The sequence below is a fragment of the Nothobranchius furzeri genome, chromosome 19 (genome assembly GCF_043380555.1).
Source record: "Nothobranchius furzeri strain GRZ-AD chromosome 19, NfurGRZ-RIMD1, whole genome shotgun sequence".
Classification (NCBI taxonomy): domain Eukaryota; kingdom Metazoa; phylum Chordata; class Actinopteri; order Cyprinodontiformes; family Nothobranchiidae; genus Nothobranchius; species Nothobranchius furzeri.
In genome coordinates, this window is record NC_091759.1 from 8,394,141 (window position 1) to 8,406,264 (window position 12,124).

Genomic DNA, 12,124 nt, shown 5'->3' on the forward strand with positions numbered 1-12,124 from the left:
TCTAGATTATTCTACTAATAGACAAATCAAATAAAAGCTTCACAAAACACAAACTATATGTTGATGCTGCTGCTGTTGGTGTAAAAAGTCTGGTTCAGGCTTAAAGTGTCGTGGGTTTTAAGCCGGACCAGTTCCAGTGGGATCCAAATGCAAAACAGTACTGAAAACAAGGGCTGGACAATATAGTAAAAAAGCATATTGGTAAGAAAAAAAAATCAGTTTGATCTATATCAGTTATGGATAATTAGGGAGGGGAGGGTTTGGTGAAAGAGCATGCCTGAGTCTGTGTTTTTGATTGGTTGGGAGTAAGTATCGACTATTATTAGGCTACACGATAAGCTATACCACCGATTATGTTCATAACTTTCATGGAAAGGATTTCTAGGCGCAGCCAAGGTGTTGAGGGGATCTGATTTGGTGGCCTAAGGATTGAATCTCTGCTTTTTGCAGATGGTGTGGTCCTGTTGGCTTCATCAGAACGTGAACTCCAGCTCTTATTGGAGCGGTTCGCAGCCGAGTGTGAAGCAGCTGGGATGAGAATCAGCTCCTCTAAATACGAGATTGACAGGCGGATTGGTGCTACGTCTGCAGTGTTGCGGGCATTGTCTGTCGTGGTGAAGAGAGAGCTGAGTCAGAAGGCAAAGCTCTTGATTTACCGGTCAATCTATGTTCCAACCCTCACCTATGGTCATGAGCTTTGGGTAGTGACCGAAAGAATGAGATCGCGGATACAAGCGGCCAAATTTAGTTTTCTTCACAGGGTGGCTGGGCTCTCCCTTAGAGATAGGGTGAGAAGCTCGGTCATCCGGGAGGGGCTCAGAGTAGATCTGCTACTGCTCCTCCACATCGAGAGAAGCCAGTTGAGGTGGCTCGAGCATCTGCTTAGGATGCCTTCTGGACGCCTCCCTGGTGAGGTTTTCCGGGTAAGTCCAACCAGGAGAAGTCCTAAAGGAAGACCCAGGACACGCTGGAGGGACTATGTCTCACGGCTGGCCAGGGAATGCCTTGGGATTCCCCCGGAGGAACTGGTCCAAGTGGCTGGGGAGAGGGAAGTCTGGGTCTCCCTGTTTAGGCTACTGCCCCCGCGACCAGACCTTGGATAAGCGGCCGAAAATGGATCAATGGATGATAGGCTATAATAGAAAAAAGGTAAGAAGCTTTGTATTGCCCCATTTTTTTTCTATTGCGCTGTACGTCTATCGATTGATATATATGGTATTGAATTATTGTCCAGCCCTACTGAAAACTCTTAACTTTCAAAAATGAAATAAATGTTTCACAAACTAAGTTTTAATGATTCTTATGTTAGTGTAGGATATTCTAACCCAGGGTTGAAAAGTAGAACAGATTAAAAATGCTCAGGTTGCGTTTGCCCGTTACGGAACGATCATATTTCAGCGAATCAGAATCTAAAACAGTGAAACTAACTTCAGCTTTATCTCCGAGTTCCACCATTAACACCAAGGACAGTTCCCTATATTCATCACAAAGCTCATCGTACACTTTGGGAGTCAGCTGATGAAGCCAAAACTGAGCTTCTTCTTCCGCTTTTTGCTTTAACCGACCACTGTTGATCACCGCGCAGTAATGCAGGCATGCGGCCCAGCTGAAGCTGCATCGTGCTGTGACCTGTCTGCACAGCTGGAGGGCTCTGACAGTTTCTAAAGTTCTCAGAGAAACTGAAATAAATATAATTAACTGTTGAGATTACTCTGAAAGCATCCTGGTAAAACAGGTTTAGCGTTCTCGTTAAATCAGTGGCTAGAATGATGCAAAATTATACAGTAACTGAATAAAAACATCGTTTCAAACTTTTCTTCTGTTTAACGTTGGATTTTATTTCTGATTTAAACCATAAAAAAACTGACTTTTGCATCAGGTTGCACCTTTAAAAACACCACTCTATCATTTAGTGTGGTTCTGATCGCTTGCTATTGACTCCATGGTGGAGTTAAACCCATTCGACAGCAAAATGTTGCATCTGGGGCGTGGCAGAGCAGAGGCTTGAGATTTCACATGACTGGAGCAGTCAGCCAGAAGTCACAGAGTCAAATGTCGATGTTTCACCTTAGATCCAGGTCCGTTTGACCATTTCTGTAAAGTGAAGGTTTCGTTTAAAGTGTTTAGAGAATAAAGAAGGTGGAACTGGTCTGGGAGTTGGAGGTTATTCTTGGTCATAAGAGGAAACTCCTCCTCCTTTCCCTTCTGGAAAAAACGAAGCCACATGAGGAAAACACAGAGGTGGAGTAACTCTTGCATGAGTCAGACGAGAAGAAGCCATATTCTAGTGTCTTAAGGTGTTTTCTGAGTGTCTAGAGCGTGCACAGTTACCCATTTGTTCTATTTTTAAGATCTAAAATAACTCAATTAGATCTCCGTGACGATGACCTCAGATGCATTACGGAGATCTTGTGATTCGTGTCATTTTAACAGTCGCTTGCTCGTCATTGTGGTTTCTGAAGGATCATGAGATGTCCCTGCAGCCGCACCCAAAAACCCAACCACCACTCAAGATCCAAGAAGTATCGCAGATCCAAAACACACACCGTAAAAATGCTGCAACAGGCCGATTTGTGGTCAGATACTTTTGTTTTCCACTAAACACAAGAAATAAAAAAAGAATCTGAAAAGAAAACAGAAGTTTATTGAGTTTCCGAATCCTGCTCACCCGCCCACGGTCGCACAAACATAACAACAAACAAACGTCATCAGTCAAATCAGGACACGTAAAATACCTTGTGCATTGTGAAAACTAAAAAACTGCTGCGGTCACAGGAGGAGGGCTGCCGAGAGTCCCCTGCTGTTTTCAGACAGCAAAAACAGGCAGCAGGAGGAGAGTCTGTCCGTCTCTGAAGCTGAACATAAATAATGACGTGGAGGGGTCGGATCAGTGCAGCGATGGAGGGAGATCAAGGGTTCAGATTGTCTTTGGGCCTCATTCTCAACAGCAATAGTTTGACTTTTGTTCGAAAAACAAATCCTGGAAATGTTCAGGTGACACAAATCATCAACAAACAAACAACATAGAGGTTTCATCTGCTCAAACTACAAAACAAAACACTAGTCTCGTTCAGAAAGGAAAATCTGTTTAAGAAGCTGGATGGTGTTTTCCCAGGATCCCACCCAAACATGAGACTGATGCTGCCTTGTTCTCTCTGACTAATGCAGCGTTGGAGCTCTAATAAATACTTTAGACATCGTCATGGAAATATCTTTTAGTTTATGACTAAAAAGATCAAAAACTCTCAATAACCTGAGATCAAATCACCTTAAAAGCTGTGATTATTGTCATTTCCCCCTTTTAAACCCCCGAATATCATTAAAAACAAAATAAATCTGTTATATAACGAGGTAACGAATCGGGGTGTAACACCTCTTTAACTAGATGTTGGAGGCCGTTTGGTCAGAAGCGACGAACAACTCCAAAATAGCTGTTTATATTTGTCTTTGAGAGAGAAACACACACAAGCCAGTCTGGGAACTTTGTTGACTCTGTTGCCTAGCAACAGCAAACTGATAAACAAAGCAGATAAAATAAACGACCAGTAGTCATTAATGAGTTAAAAGACGGAATCTGATGGGTCAAACTATTCCTGAGGGGAAGCGGACGCTCCTGGGGGCGGGACGAGGCGTTTTCAGGTTATTTTTAGATATTTCAGAAACAGACACATGCACAGGTGGCTGGAGCATCCACACAGGTATTTTACAATTGCTAGACGATTCGGAAATTCCTATTTGGCTTCTACTCGGCATCCTCTTAACAATCGAAGCTCTTTAAGGCAAATTTAACACAAAAAAAAACACTCTGTGCAACTGCCTCACGAGACGCCGGACACACCAAAGGTTACTAGTGACGGGACAAAAAATAATAATAATAAACACACACACCAGCCAGCGGCATCCATACTGTCTCTGTGAGAGCCGGCCGGAGCGTTCATGCACGGGGAGAGGATCCAAAGACGGAGGGTTTACCACCACCTTTCACCAAACGCTGCCAAATACAGAACGATCGCCGAGCCGGGGGTGTAACGGACTCACGCGCTGCACCGTGAACCGTCCGTGTGAATATAAAAACCCTTTTAGTGCCTTCCAGTTGAATCACGCTCCTCTCGTGAGCCTGTTTTGTTCAGATTTCTGTTTTTGGCACGGTTGATTCAGTATGGTAAACCTAGTGTGTGTATGTGTGTGTGTGTGTGTGTGTGGCCGCGTTTGTGTAATTTTTTTCTCTTCGAGTTTCACTCACACTTTAATCTTTACACTTTTTCCATAGGCGCTAATCTAAATCAAACCAATACAGTCTTCACGGGAGGGGGGAGGGGACGTCTGACGAGCGGAGAAACAATCAGGTGACCCCTCTCCTTCTGACTCTAGCGGATGGCCTTGACAGGGCTCTTGAAGCTGGAGGCGGCCTGCAGCTGCAGCTGGTACGCCATGGGGTGGATCTTGAACCCGTACAGCCTGGAGGAATAAGACCGTGACAGATGTCAGTGGTTGTTTTAGGAAGCATTTATGCTGGGTGGATAAATCAAACAGTAAACCATGATGGGCAAAGAAAAATAAATGAATGTGTTTACAGTTGGGAGGGATGAGTTTGCTTTCAAGGAGCAGCGACGTGCGATGGCCCCTCCCAGATCATTTAGGAGACTCACTGTTCCGACTAGGGCTGCTCAATTAATCCAATTTTAATCCCAATTACGATCTGAGTTTTGAACGATTATAAAAACAAAACAAGCCGATTATTTGCTCCTCCCACTTGCGCTGCCCTGAGTTGCAAATGAAGCGCTCCTCCCACAGTGTTGCCAACTTAGCGACTTTGTCGCTATTTCCAACAGCTTTTCAGACCCCCTTCTTGACTTTTTAAATCTTAAAAGTACCTAGCGAACACCTCAGAAACATCTCTGGTAACCCTTAGCTACTTTCTGGATAACTGTCGTCGACGTTTCCTGCAGGTTAGCTAAACACACCGCCTGCGCTCCGGACCGTTCTTCACAACATTAGGAAAGGGAATGATGCAGTGATGTGTCAGTCGCTAAAGAAACGGCTCTCGGAGCCGGCTCCCTGTTGGATTAACCAGAGTGAGTGACACACACACCGCACCTGCGGACTCCTGAGCCGCAAAAAACGGCTAAATGTGAGCGCGCTAAACACACGTACAGCTTGCCCTGATTGCTGTGAGACCGGGTTGGGGTGTGTGTGTGCAGCTGTGGTTGGGACAATTATTACATTAAATGATGGACCTGTAAATAGTTTATAAATAAGGTAGAAATAAGTTCCTCACGCTGATAAATAATAACTAATCTCTCTGAGGACACGGTGTTAGTGCTCTCTCCTACAGCACCTTGACACGACTAAATAAATGTTATGCAACATTTTGTGAACATCAATTTATTTGCAAGATATTGGTATTTGGGTCTGTACTGGTTAGACTTAAATGAGTTAAACCAAGGTCTATAGCCCTTGGGTCATAAACTATGAGCTCTAAGTATATTGGTCTTTTTATACTGGGAATCAGGAGTTCTTTTAGTGATCATCTTGTTTCTTATTTAAATTTGTCCTGATTGTGCCCTGAGCAATTTTATGACAGAATAAAAACAAATAAAATCGACAAATTGAAAAATCGTCTTAAATAATCGAGATCTCAATTTCAGTCACAACAATCATGATTATTGTTTTTGCCATAATCGAGCAGCCCTAGTTCCGACACTAAATAGTTTCACAGGTGTCATTCCGTTATCACCTGTTGAGTTTGAGTTTAATGCAGCCAACACCCAAAACGGCAGATTATTAAATCATTTAACTATTAATGCTAGAATTATCTTCAACATCAACATGAATCCGAGAGGAACCACACCTATTTTTATTTATTTATTCACCATTGTCAGGAGCAGATTTATAATAACGACAAAACAAAACATATCAAACTTTGTGGATTTTTGCAAAACGAGCAGCATCTGGATAAAAAAGTCCCACCTCTCTACTTTTACCAGGTGCGTTAGCGGCGTGTTAAGGCATAAGGAGTGTGTGATCACACAATCGGAGGAATAAGACGAGATCATCTTTAATATCTCTGTGGTAACCATGGAAGGAGAAGCCGGTGTCATTTAGCTAGTTGTGATTCTAGAGGTCGATGTTTACAAACACACCGATGTGCTCCTCAAAAGATGCAGGGAGCAAAAAAGCCCTTCAATCACAGGTAAAGACGTAATGTTTACATAGTTGATGAATTGCATATTGGCATTCATCTTTTATTTTGAAATTTTCCAGATTCTTTACACTGACGCCATGTTTGATTTCCCGTTTAGCCCGATGTTGTTTGCGGAGCTTGATGCACTCTGGAAGGGTGTCACATCAAAAATAGAACCCAAGCTATCTTTAGGGGCTTAAGGCGTAATACCTTTATCAGCCTCTAGATGGTGCCATCAGAGAAAAATAGTCCAGATTTCTGCTTTAAATAAAAGGTAAAAAATAAATATGTTTAAAAACAATAAAGAAATAAAAAACTATTTTCCCACTAAACTGATTCCAGAGCTCGTGTAACAGCGCGACATTCTTGGCTGGACTAAAAGAAGCTAAAGGAGACCAAAGAAGATGCTCTGATCATGTTTAAATTCTCTTAAGTTCGTTTCGATTTTACTCTCCTTGATTCAAGAAAAATTTCTAATTTCAGCATGAATGAGAAGGCAGATTAGCAAGAGCTGGTTGCTGCTGCAGTTTTTAACACCTCCTGATCAGAGATCGATTGGTGACCCTTACACAATGACAAACCCTGTGATCGGTGCAGATAAACTGTCTCCCTACTCTGTGATCGTCTACAGAAGTCCAGAATAAAAGAAAAAAAAAAATCCTGGAACCTCTTTGGATCAAAATCAGTAAAATGTCACCAAGTTCTGACTGTTGGTTTGATTTGATTTAGAAATACAAGAAATTAACAATATATTATAGAGATTTACACAAATAAATTAAGTTTCTGTGTCTGTTGCACTCACCGTGGGACAAACTGATTGGCGGGCCTCTTGGGTCTGTACTCTGGGTGGACCATGAACAGCATGTGGGGGAAACCGGTACCAAAATAGGCTCCATCTGTGTGGTGGTGCCTGGAGGACTTGGGTGTGTAGACGTCCATACATTTGGGGCAGTAGAGCTTCACCATGGCTTCTCCTGGGATGTCTGACAGGCCTGTAGATGTAGAAGGGAAGTGAGGGATCAGAGGTTGAAGGAACTGAGCCAGATCCAGACACTCCTGCACATACTTTCTGCATCCATGGAAATTCATAGATCTTTGATTTCTTGCAAGCAACAAACTTCTTACCAAAACAAACTAAAATCCAGCAACTCCCCAGCATCTTTTGACTCACCGATAGGAAGCATGGGCTGATTCTCACAATAAACACGAGGACAGTATCCAAAATCTCCCTGCTGGTATTTTTCCAGCTGAAATGATTTGAGAAGGGATAACAAAGAGTTCACTTTAAAAGAGATGGATATATCAGGCAAGACGACGTTTGTCAGAATGATTAAAGTAAATAGAGATAAATACTTTTAAAACGCCACTAGAGCAGATGATTTGGGACCTACCATCTGTGCGATGCCCCGGTTAGTGAGGATGTAGCGCGCGTGGATGAGGCCGTACAGCATCTCAGCTGCCTGCTCGATCAGATCGCTCTGGTTGGGATTGTCCTCCAGCTCTTCATCTGAAGGTGGAAACCAAAATAATGACAAAGCAGAAGCTTATATCAGTTTCCATTATTTCTGACATTAAAAAAGATGCAAAACTGTATCAAAAGGACAGATTCAGTGTTTCCACCAAGGGATTCTTCCAGCTGTGGTGGGGGTGGGGGGTTTATGACACGTCTCACCTTTATGTTAATATTGTTTTATTTGATGCACTCCACTTTGAACTGCACCAATCCAGCAACTGCTGCATTTTAATAACTAGTATTAAAGGTGAATACACCAATATTTGCACAAAAATAATTTTTGTTTTAAACTCTCAGTGACACACTTTGCAGGGGGGGGGGGGTTGGCATTTAATTTTTCTTGGCGCCTGGAAAAACATCTCTTTTTGCCCCCCTTTATTTGACTTTCTGCCCCCTTTATTTTGGTCCAAGATCATTACTGGGCTGGCCCTGTTAAACACGTTCTACACCCCTGCTTAGTAGACTTAATGAAGTATTTTTAAGCCAGTATAAAAATGACTGAAACACAAATTTACATATTTGGTATTATTGACCAATATCTTTGATTTATTTGTTAAGAACATCAAGATGCATTACAGTGAACATTATAATAAAGTACATGTTTCTAGTGCAGAGAGGAGACACCCCATAGAAGCACTGATTTGATCTCATTTCAGAGAAAAGTAGAACAGGTCAGATGCACCTAATAAATAAAATTACTAACATAAACTCAGGAATCGGTTTCTTTGTGTCATTATTCTGGTGCTGAAAGCATCACTAATGTGGATCAAAGGAGATACACAGATGAATGCACCTTATTATTTGGAAATGAGTGGGTGTGGTTTACATCAATACATTATTTTAAATCTGAAATTGATATGGATTGATCAGAAGTTGCTTTGTGTAAGTTTATTTGAAAACTATTTACAGAACAGCCTCAGAATTGAGATTAAATATTTTGGATCACAACAGCGATGGTGCAACGGTGGCACAGGAGTTAAGTGCTCGCCCCGTAATCAGAAGGTTGCAGGTTCGAGCCCCGCTCAGTCTGTTGCTGTCGTTGTGACCTTGGGCAAGACACTTAACCCACGTTGCCTGCTGGTGGTGGTCAGAGGGATCGGTGGCGCCAGTGCTCGGCAGCCTCGCCTCTGTCAGTGCGCCCCAGGGCAGCTGTGGCTACATCGTAGCTCATCACCATCAGTGTGTGAATGTGTGTGTGAATGGATGAATGACTGATTGTGTTGTAAAGCGCCTTGGGGGGTTCCAGGACTCTAGAAGGTGCTATATCAAATACAGGCCATTTCAATAGTAAAGGAACTATTACAGAACAAGTTTTTCAATAAAATCAGAACATTAATATTTAAGTGCATGGATTAATACATCTGAACTCATGCAGTAGTAACTAGGAAATATGAAATATTAACAATATTATTTTAATTTGATCAAACTGATTTTTCCTAACGTTGTTGGCATTTTTCCCCACACACACTTAAACAAGACAATGTTGATTTGTGTGTGTGTGAGAGAGAGAGAGTGAGAGATAGAGACATAGGTGGGGGGAGTTCAAATAATTTAAAAAACTCGACCGGAGCGGAGGCAGTGACCGACAAATGCACGAGCCGTTTTCAGCTCTGTCTTGTCAAATGCGCCACGTACGTTAAGAAAAAAGTAACTTTAAATATTGAACTGAAAAAGAGGCGAGCTGAAGAAAACCTAGGGAGTTCTGAAGAAACGTGGGCTACAGTGAAGCAAGCACAGAGAGATCCGTAAAGGTTGGTTTATGCTTGACGCGTCCGCGAGGTCCGCACGGCTCCGCGCGGAAAAGTTGCATCATTTTGCGTCATTTTAACAACCACGCCCCTCCACCGCGTCTCCGCACGGCCCAAGATTTCCGCAACGCGCACCTCGGAAAATTTCTAACCACGCGGACGGTCGGACGCGGAAAAACATGGCGGACCGGCACGGCAGAGGTTCGTGAATACAGACATTTGTATGATTCAGCTCTCAGAGATCACCGTGATCAACATGTTGTTAATAATTCTTGGAGAGAAATAGCTCGCACTGTCGGAAAAGACGAGAACGCTGTTAAAAATGCTGAAATACCATGTTGTAAACAGTAATTTCTACTTCTACTACGGTGTAGTGTTGGATGCATGCCGTAGAGCTCCATGCTGCCCCCTACAGTTTGGGAGAATATTGGCTCACCGCAGAGACGAGCCGCATAAACCATAAAAGCTGCGAGTTGTGAAGCGCGTTCCAGCCGCGAGCCGCATCACTGCGCGGAAAGTGCATGCGTCAAGCATAAACCAAGCTTTACTGTCTGTGTGTGTGCGTGGGCCGGAGCAGAGTTTTGTGTGTAGGGAGGGGCGGGCGCTCCATGTGACTGGCCAATCACAGAGCGTGAAGGCAGTCAGTTACCCAATGAGGACTTTCCTTCAGCACGATTACAGATATTTACGAGTTTTACTCGTTTCATGCTCGTATTCATCAAAAATGCTTTATCCGCAGCTCATCCCTAGCTGTAACCACCCTGCCCTGCCTCCTCCTCCTTGCTGCCTGCCGTAACAAGCAACAACAGAGTAGTTCCCGCTGCTTCTGCGGGAAACAGCGCAAAAAATAAAATTAATTTTTTTAAAAAATCTATAAAAACGGGATCTTGCAAGCGTGGCGCTGGGATTTCAGCCGTGGCGGGCCGCCACAGCTACGTCTATGTAAGGAAAACACAGATAATACAAGGGAAACAACAAAAGAGTCAGTTCAAAGGGAAGAACAGCACACAAATAGCTTGTGCTAAATTAATAAAAAAGACAAACAAAGGAGTTCTGGGATGATCTGAAAGGGTAAAATCCTTTGAAGACATAATAACAAACTTCAAAGAAGAGCAACAAATGACAGATTTGAACACTGTTCCTTTTCATAGTTCCTCATGCAGCACAGAAACTGAGGTGGATGAGGGGTAAAACACACCTGGCTCAAGGTCCAAGATCATATCCAAGGCCTGGCGGTAATGAGGAACCTGCTCATTCAGGCCTGTCAGGTTAAACTTATCCTGGATGTAATCTTCATCCACCTGTTGTTTGAAAATCAAGAGTTATTGGTTTAATAGGAATCAAATCCACGATGGAAATATGGTTTAAGAACACAAATGTTTGAACTGGACAAAGGTTAATTACAGATGTGTCTGTTCGCAGGGCGGTTGTGTGATAAAAGGAAATCCATCTTGGAAATAAAAACCTTTAAATCCACATTTCAAAGCAGGTGTTTAAAGTTTAAAAACAAAAGAGACCTGGGAGACGTACCTCACAAAAAAACTCATTCCCTCTCAGACCACAGAACCAGGAAATCCAGGATACTTCTTCTGAACTACTCATGTCTGGAAATCTACTAATAAGGAAAAAAACAACAGTTTAAAATGCTGCTTTTAAGTTCATTTTAACATTTACAACATCGTTCATAAACGCAGGGGACAGTCAATTCAGCAACATTAAAAAAAACGTGTCTGGAATCATATGCTGCACTTTTACTGTAAATACTTTGTAATTATTATAAAAAACAACTATTATTATAAATAATGCGCCATTAAGGAAACACTTGTTTTCTTAGTCTGGGTACACCAAATATTTAGTTTTTAGTCTGATTAGAACAAAACAGAGAACTAAATAAAAAGTACTCATGAGTATCTAGATTCACCAACTCAAATCTAAAATGGCTAAGCTAATTAGCTAATCCTTACACTCACTTCTGAACAGCTAGTTTAGAATAACAACTAGCTTTTGATTTAAGATCGTGATATATGTTCTTTATAAACGCATCGTGACGACTAAATTGTGCACTAAAACCTGGCACAGAATGTGTGGTGTACAAAAATTTGTAGAGGTTTATGTAGCCAAGGCTAGCTGGCTAAGCTAAAACTGGCTAGCGGCGCATCGTCAGTGTACAGGCCGGGGAGGTCATCCTCCTCTATAGCCCACTCTGACGTCGTGCTTCAACTTCTTACAATATATACGCGTTTATCTGTGATAACTTACCCGGGTTTTGTAACTTTTAGAGATTCCTGAAATATTCGAAAAGGAAGCTGTCTCACAGGTGTAAATAAGATGGACACCCCCTCCCAGTTAACACTGCAGGCTTTTCGTCTTTCCTATGGCACATCTCAGCTCGCTGCTGCCACCTACAGGTCACCCTTGGTGGTGATGGTGAGAGGTGTAGTTCACCCGGAATGAATATATATATATATATATATATATATATATATATATATATATATATATATATATATATATATATATATATATATATATACACCGTGTCCTGTCTGGCTGTGAAGCAAACAGAATTGATGTCTGAATGCTGGTAAGAAGCCTTACAGATTTACTCTCAGGTGGAGCATCAAAGCTTCTGCTTTTAATGTCACGCCTGATACTTAAAACTTTATTGTTATTGTTTTT

At 42.2% G+C, this 12,124-nt stretch overlaps 1 protein-coding gene across 2 annotated transcripts; it reads right to left on the reverse strand.

Annotated features, from left to right (window-relative positions):
• Positions 1-4,020: 4,020 nt before the first annotated feature.
• Positions 4,021-11,863, reverse strand: csnk2b (casein kinase 2, beta polypeptide). Of its 2 annotated transcripts, none has more exons than XM_015973489.3 (7): positions 11,705-11,863; positions 10,976-11,060; positions 10,644-10,746; positions 7,576-7,691; positions 7,356-7,431; positions 6,987-7,176; positions 4,021-4,458 (listed from the first exon to the last, which is right to left on the reverse strand). In XM_015973489.3, exons 2-7 carry the CDS (start codon positions 11,045-11,047, stop codon positions 4,368-4,370), a joined length of 648 nt encoding a protein of 215 aa, XP_015828975.1. In that variant the 5' UTR covers positions 11,048-11,060; positions 11,705-11,863; the 3' UTR covers positions 4,021-4,367. The 2 variants fall into 2 exon arrangements, with proteins under 2 accessions (XP_015828975.1, XP_015828976.1); XM_015973490.3 differs by having other exon boundaries at positions 10,976-11,057; positions 11,705-11,833.
• Between the last annotated feature and the right edge of the window lie 261 nt (positions 11,864-12,124).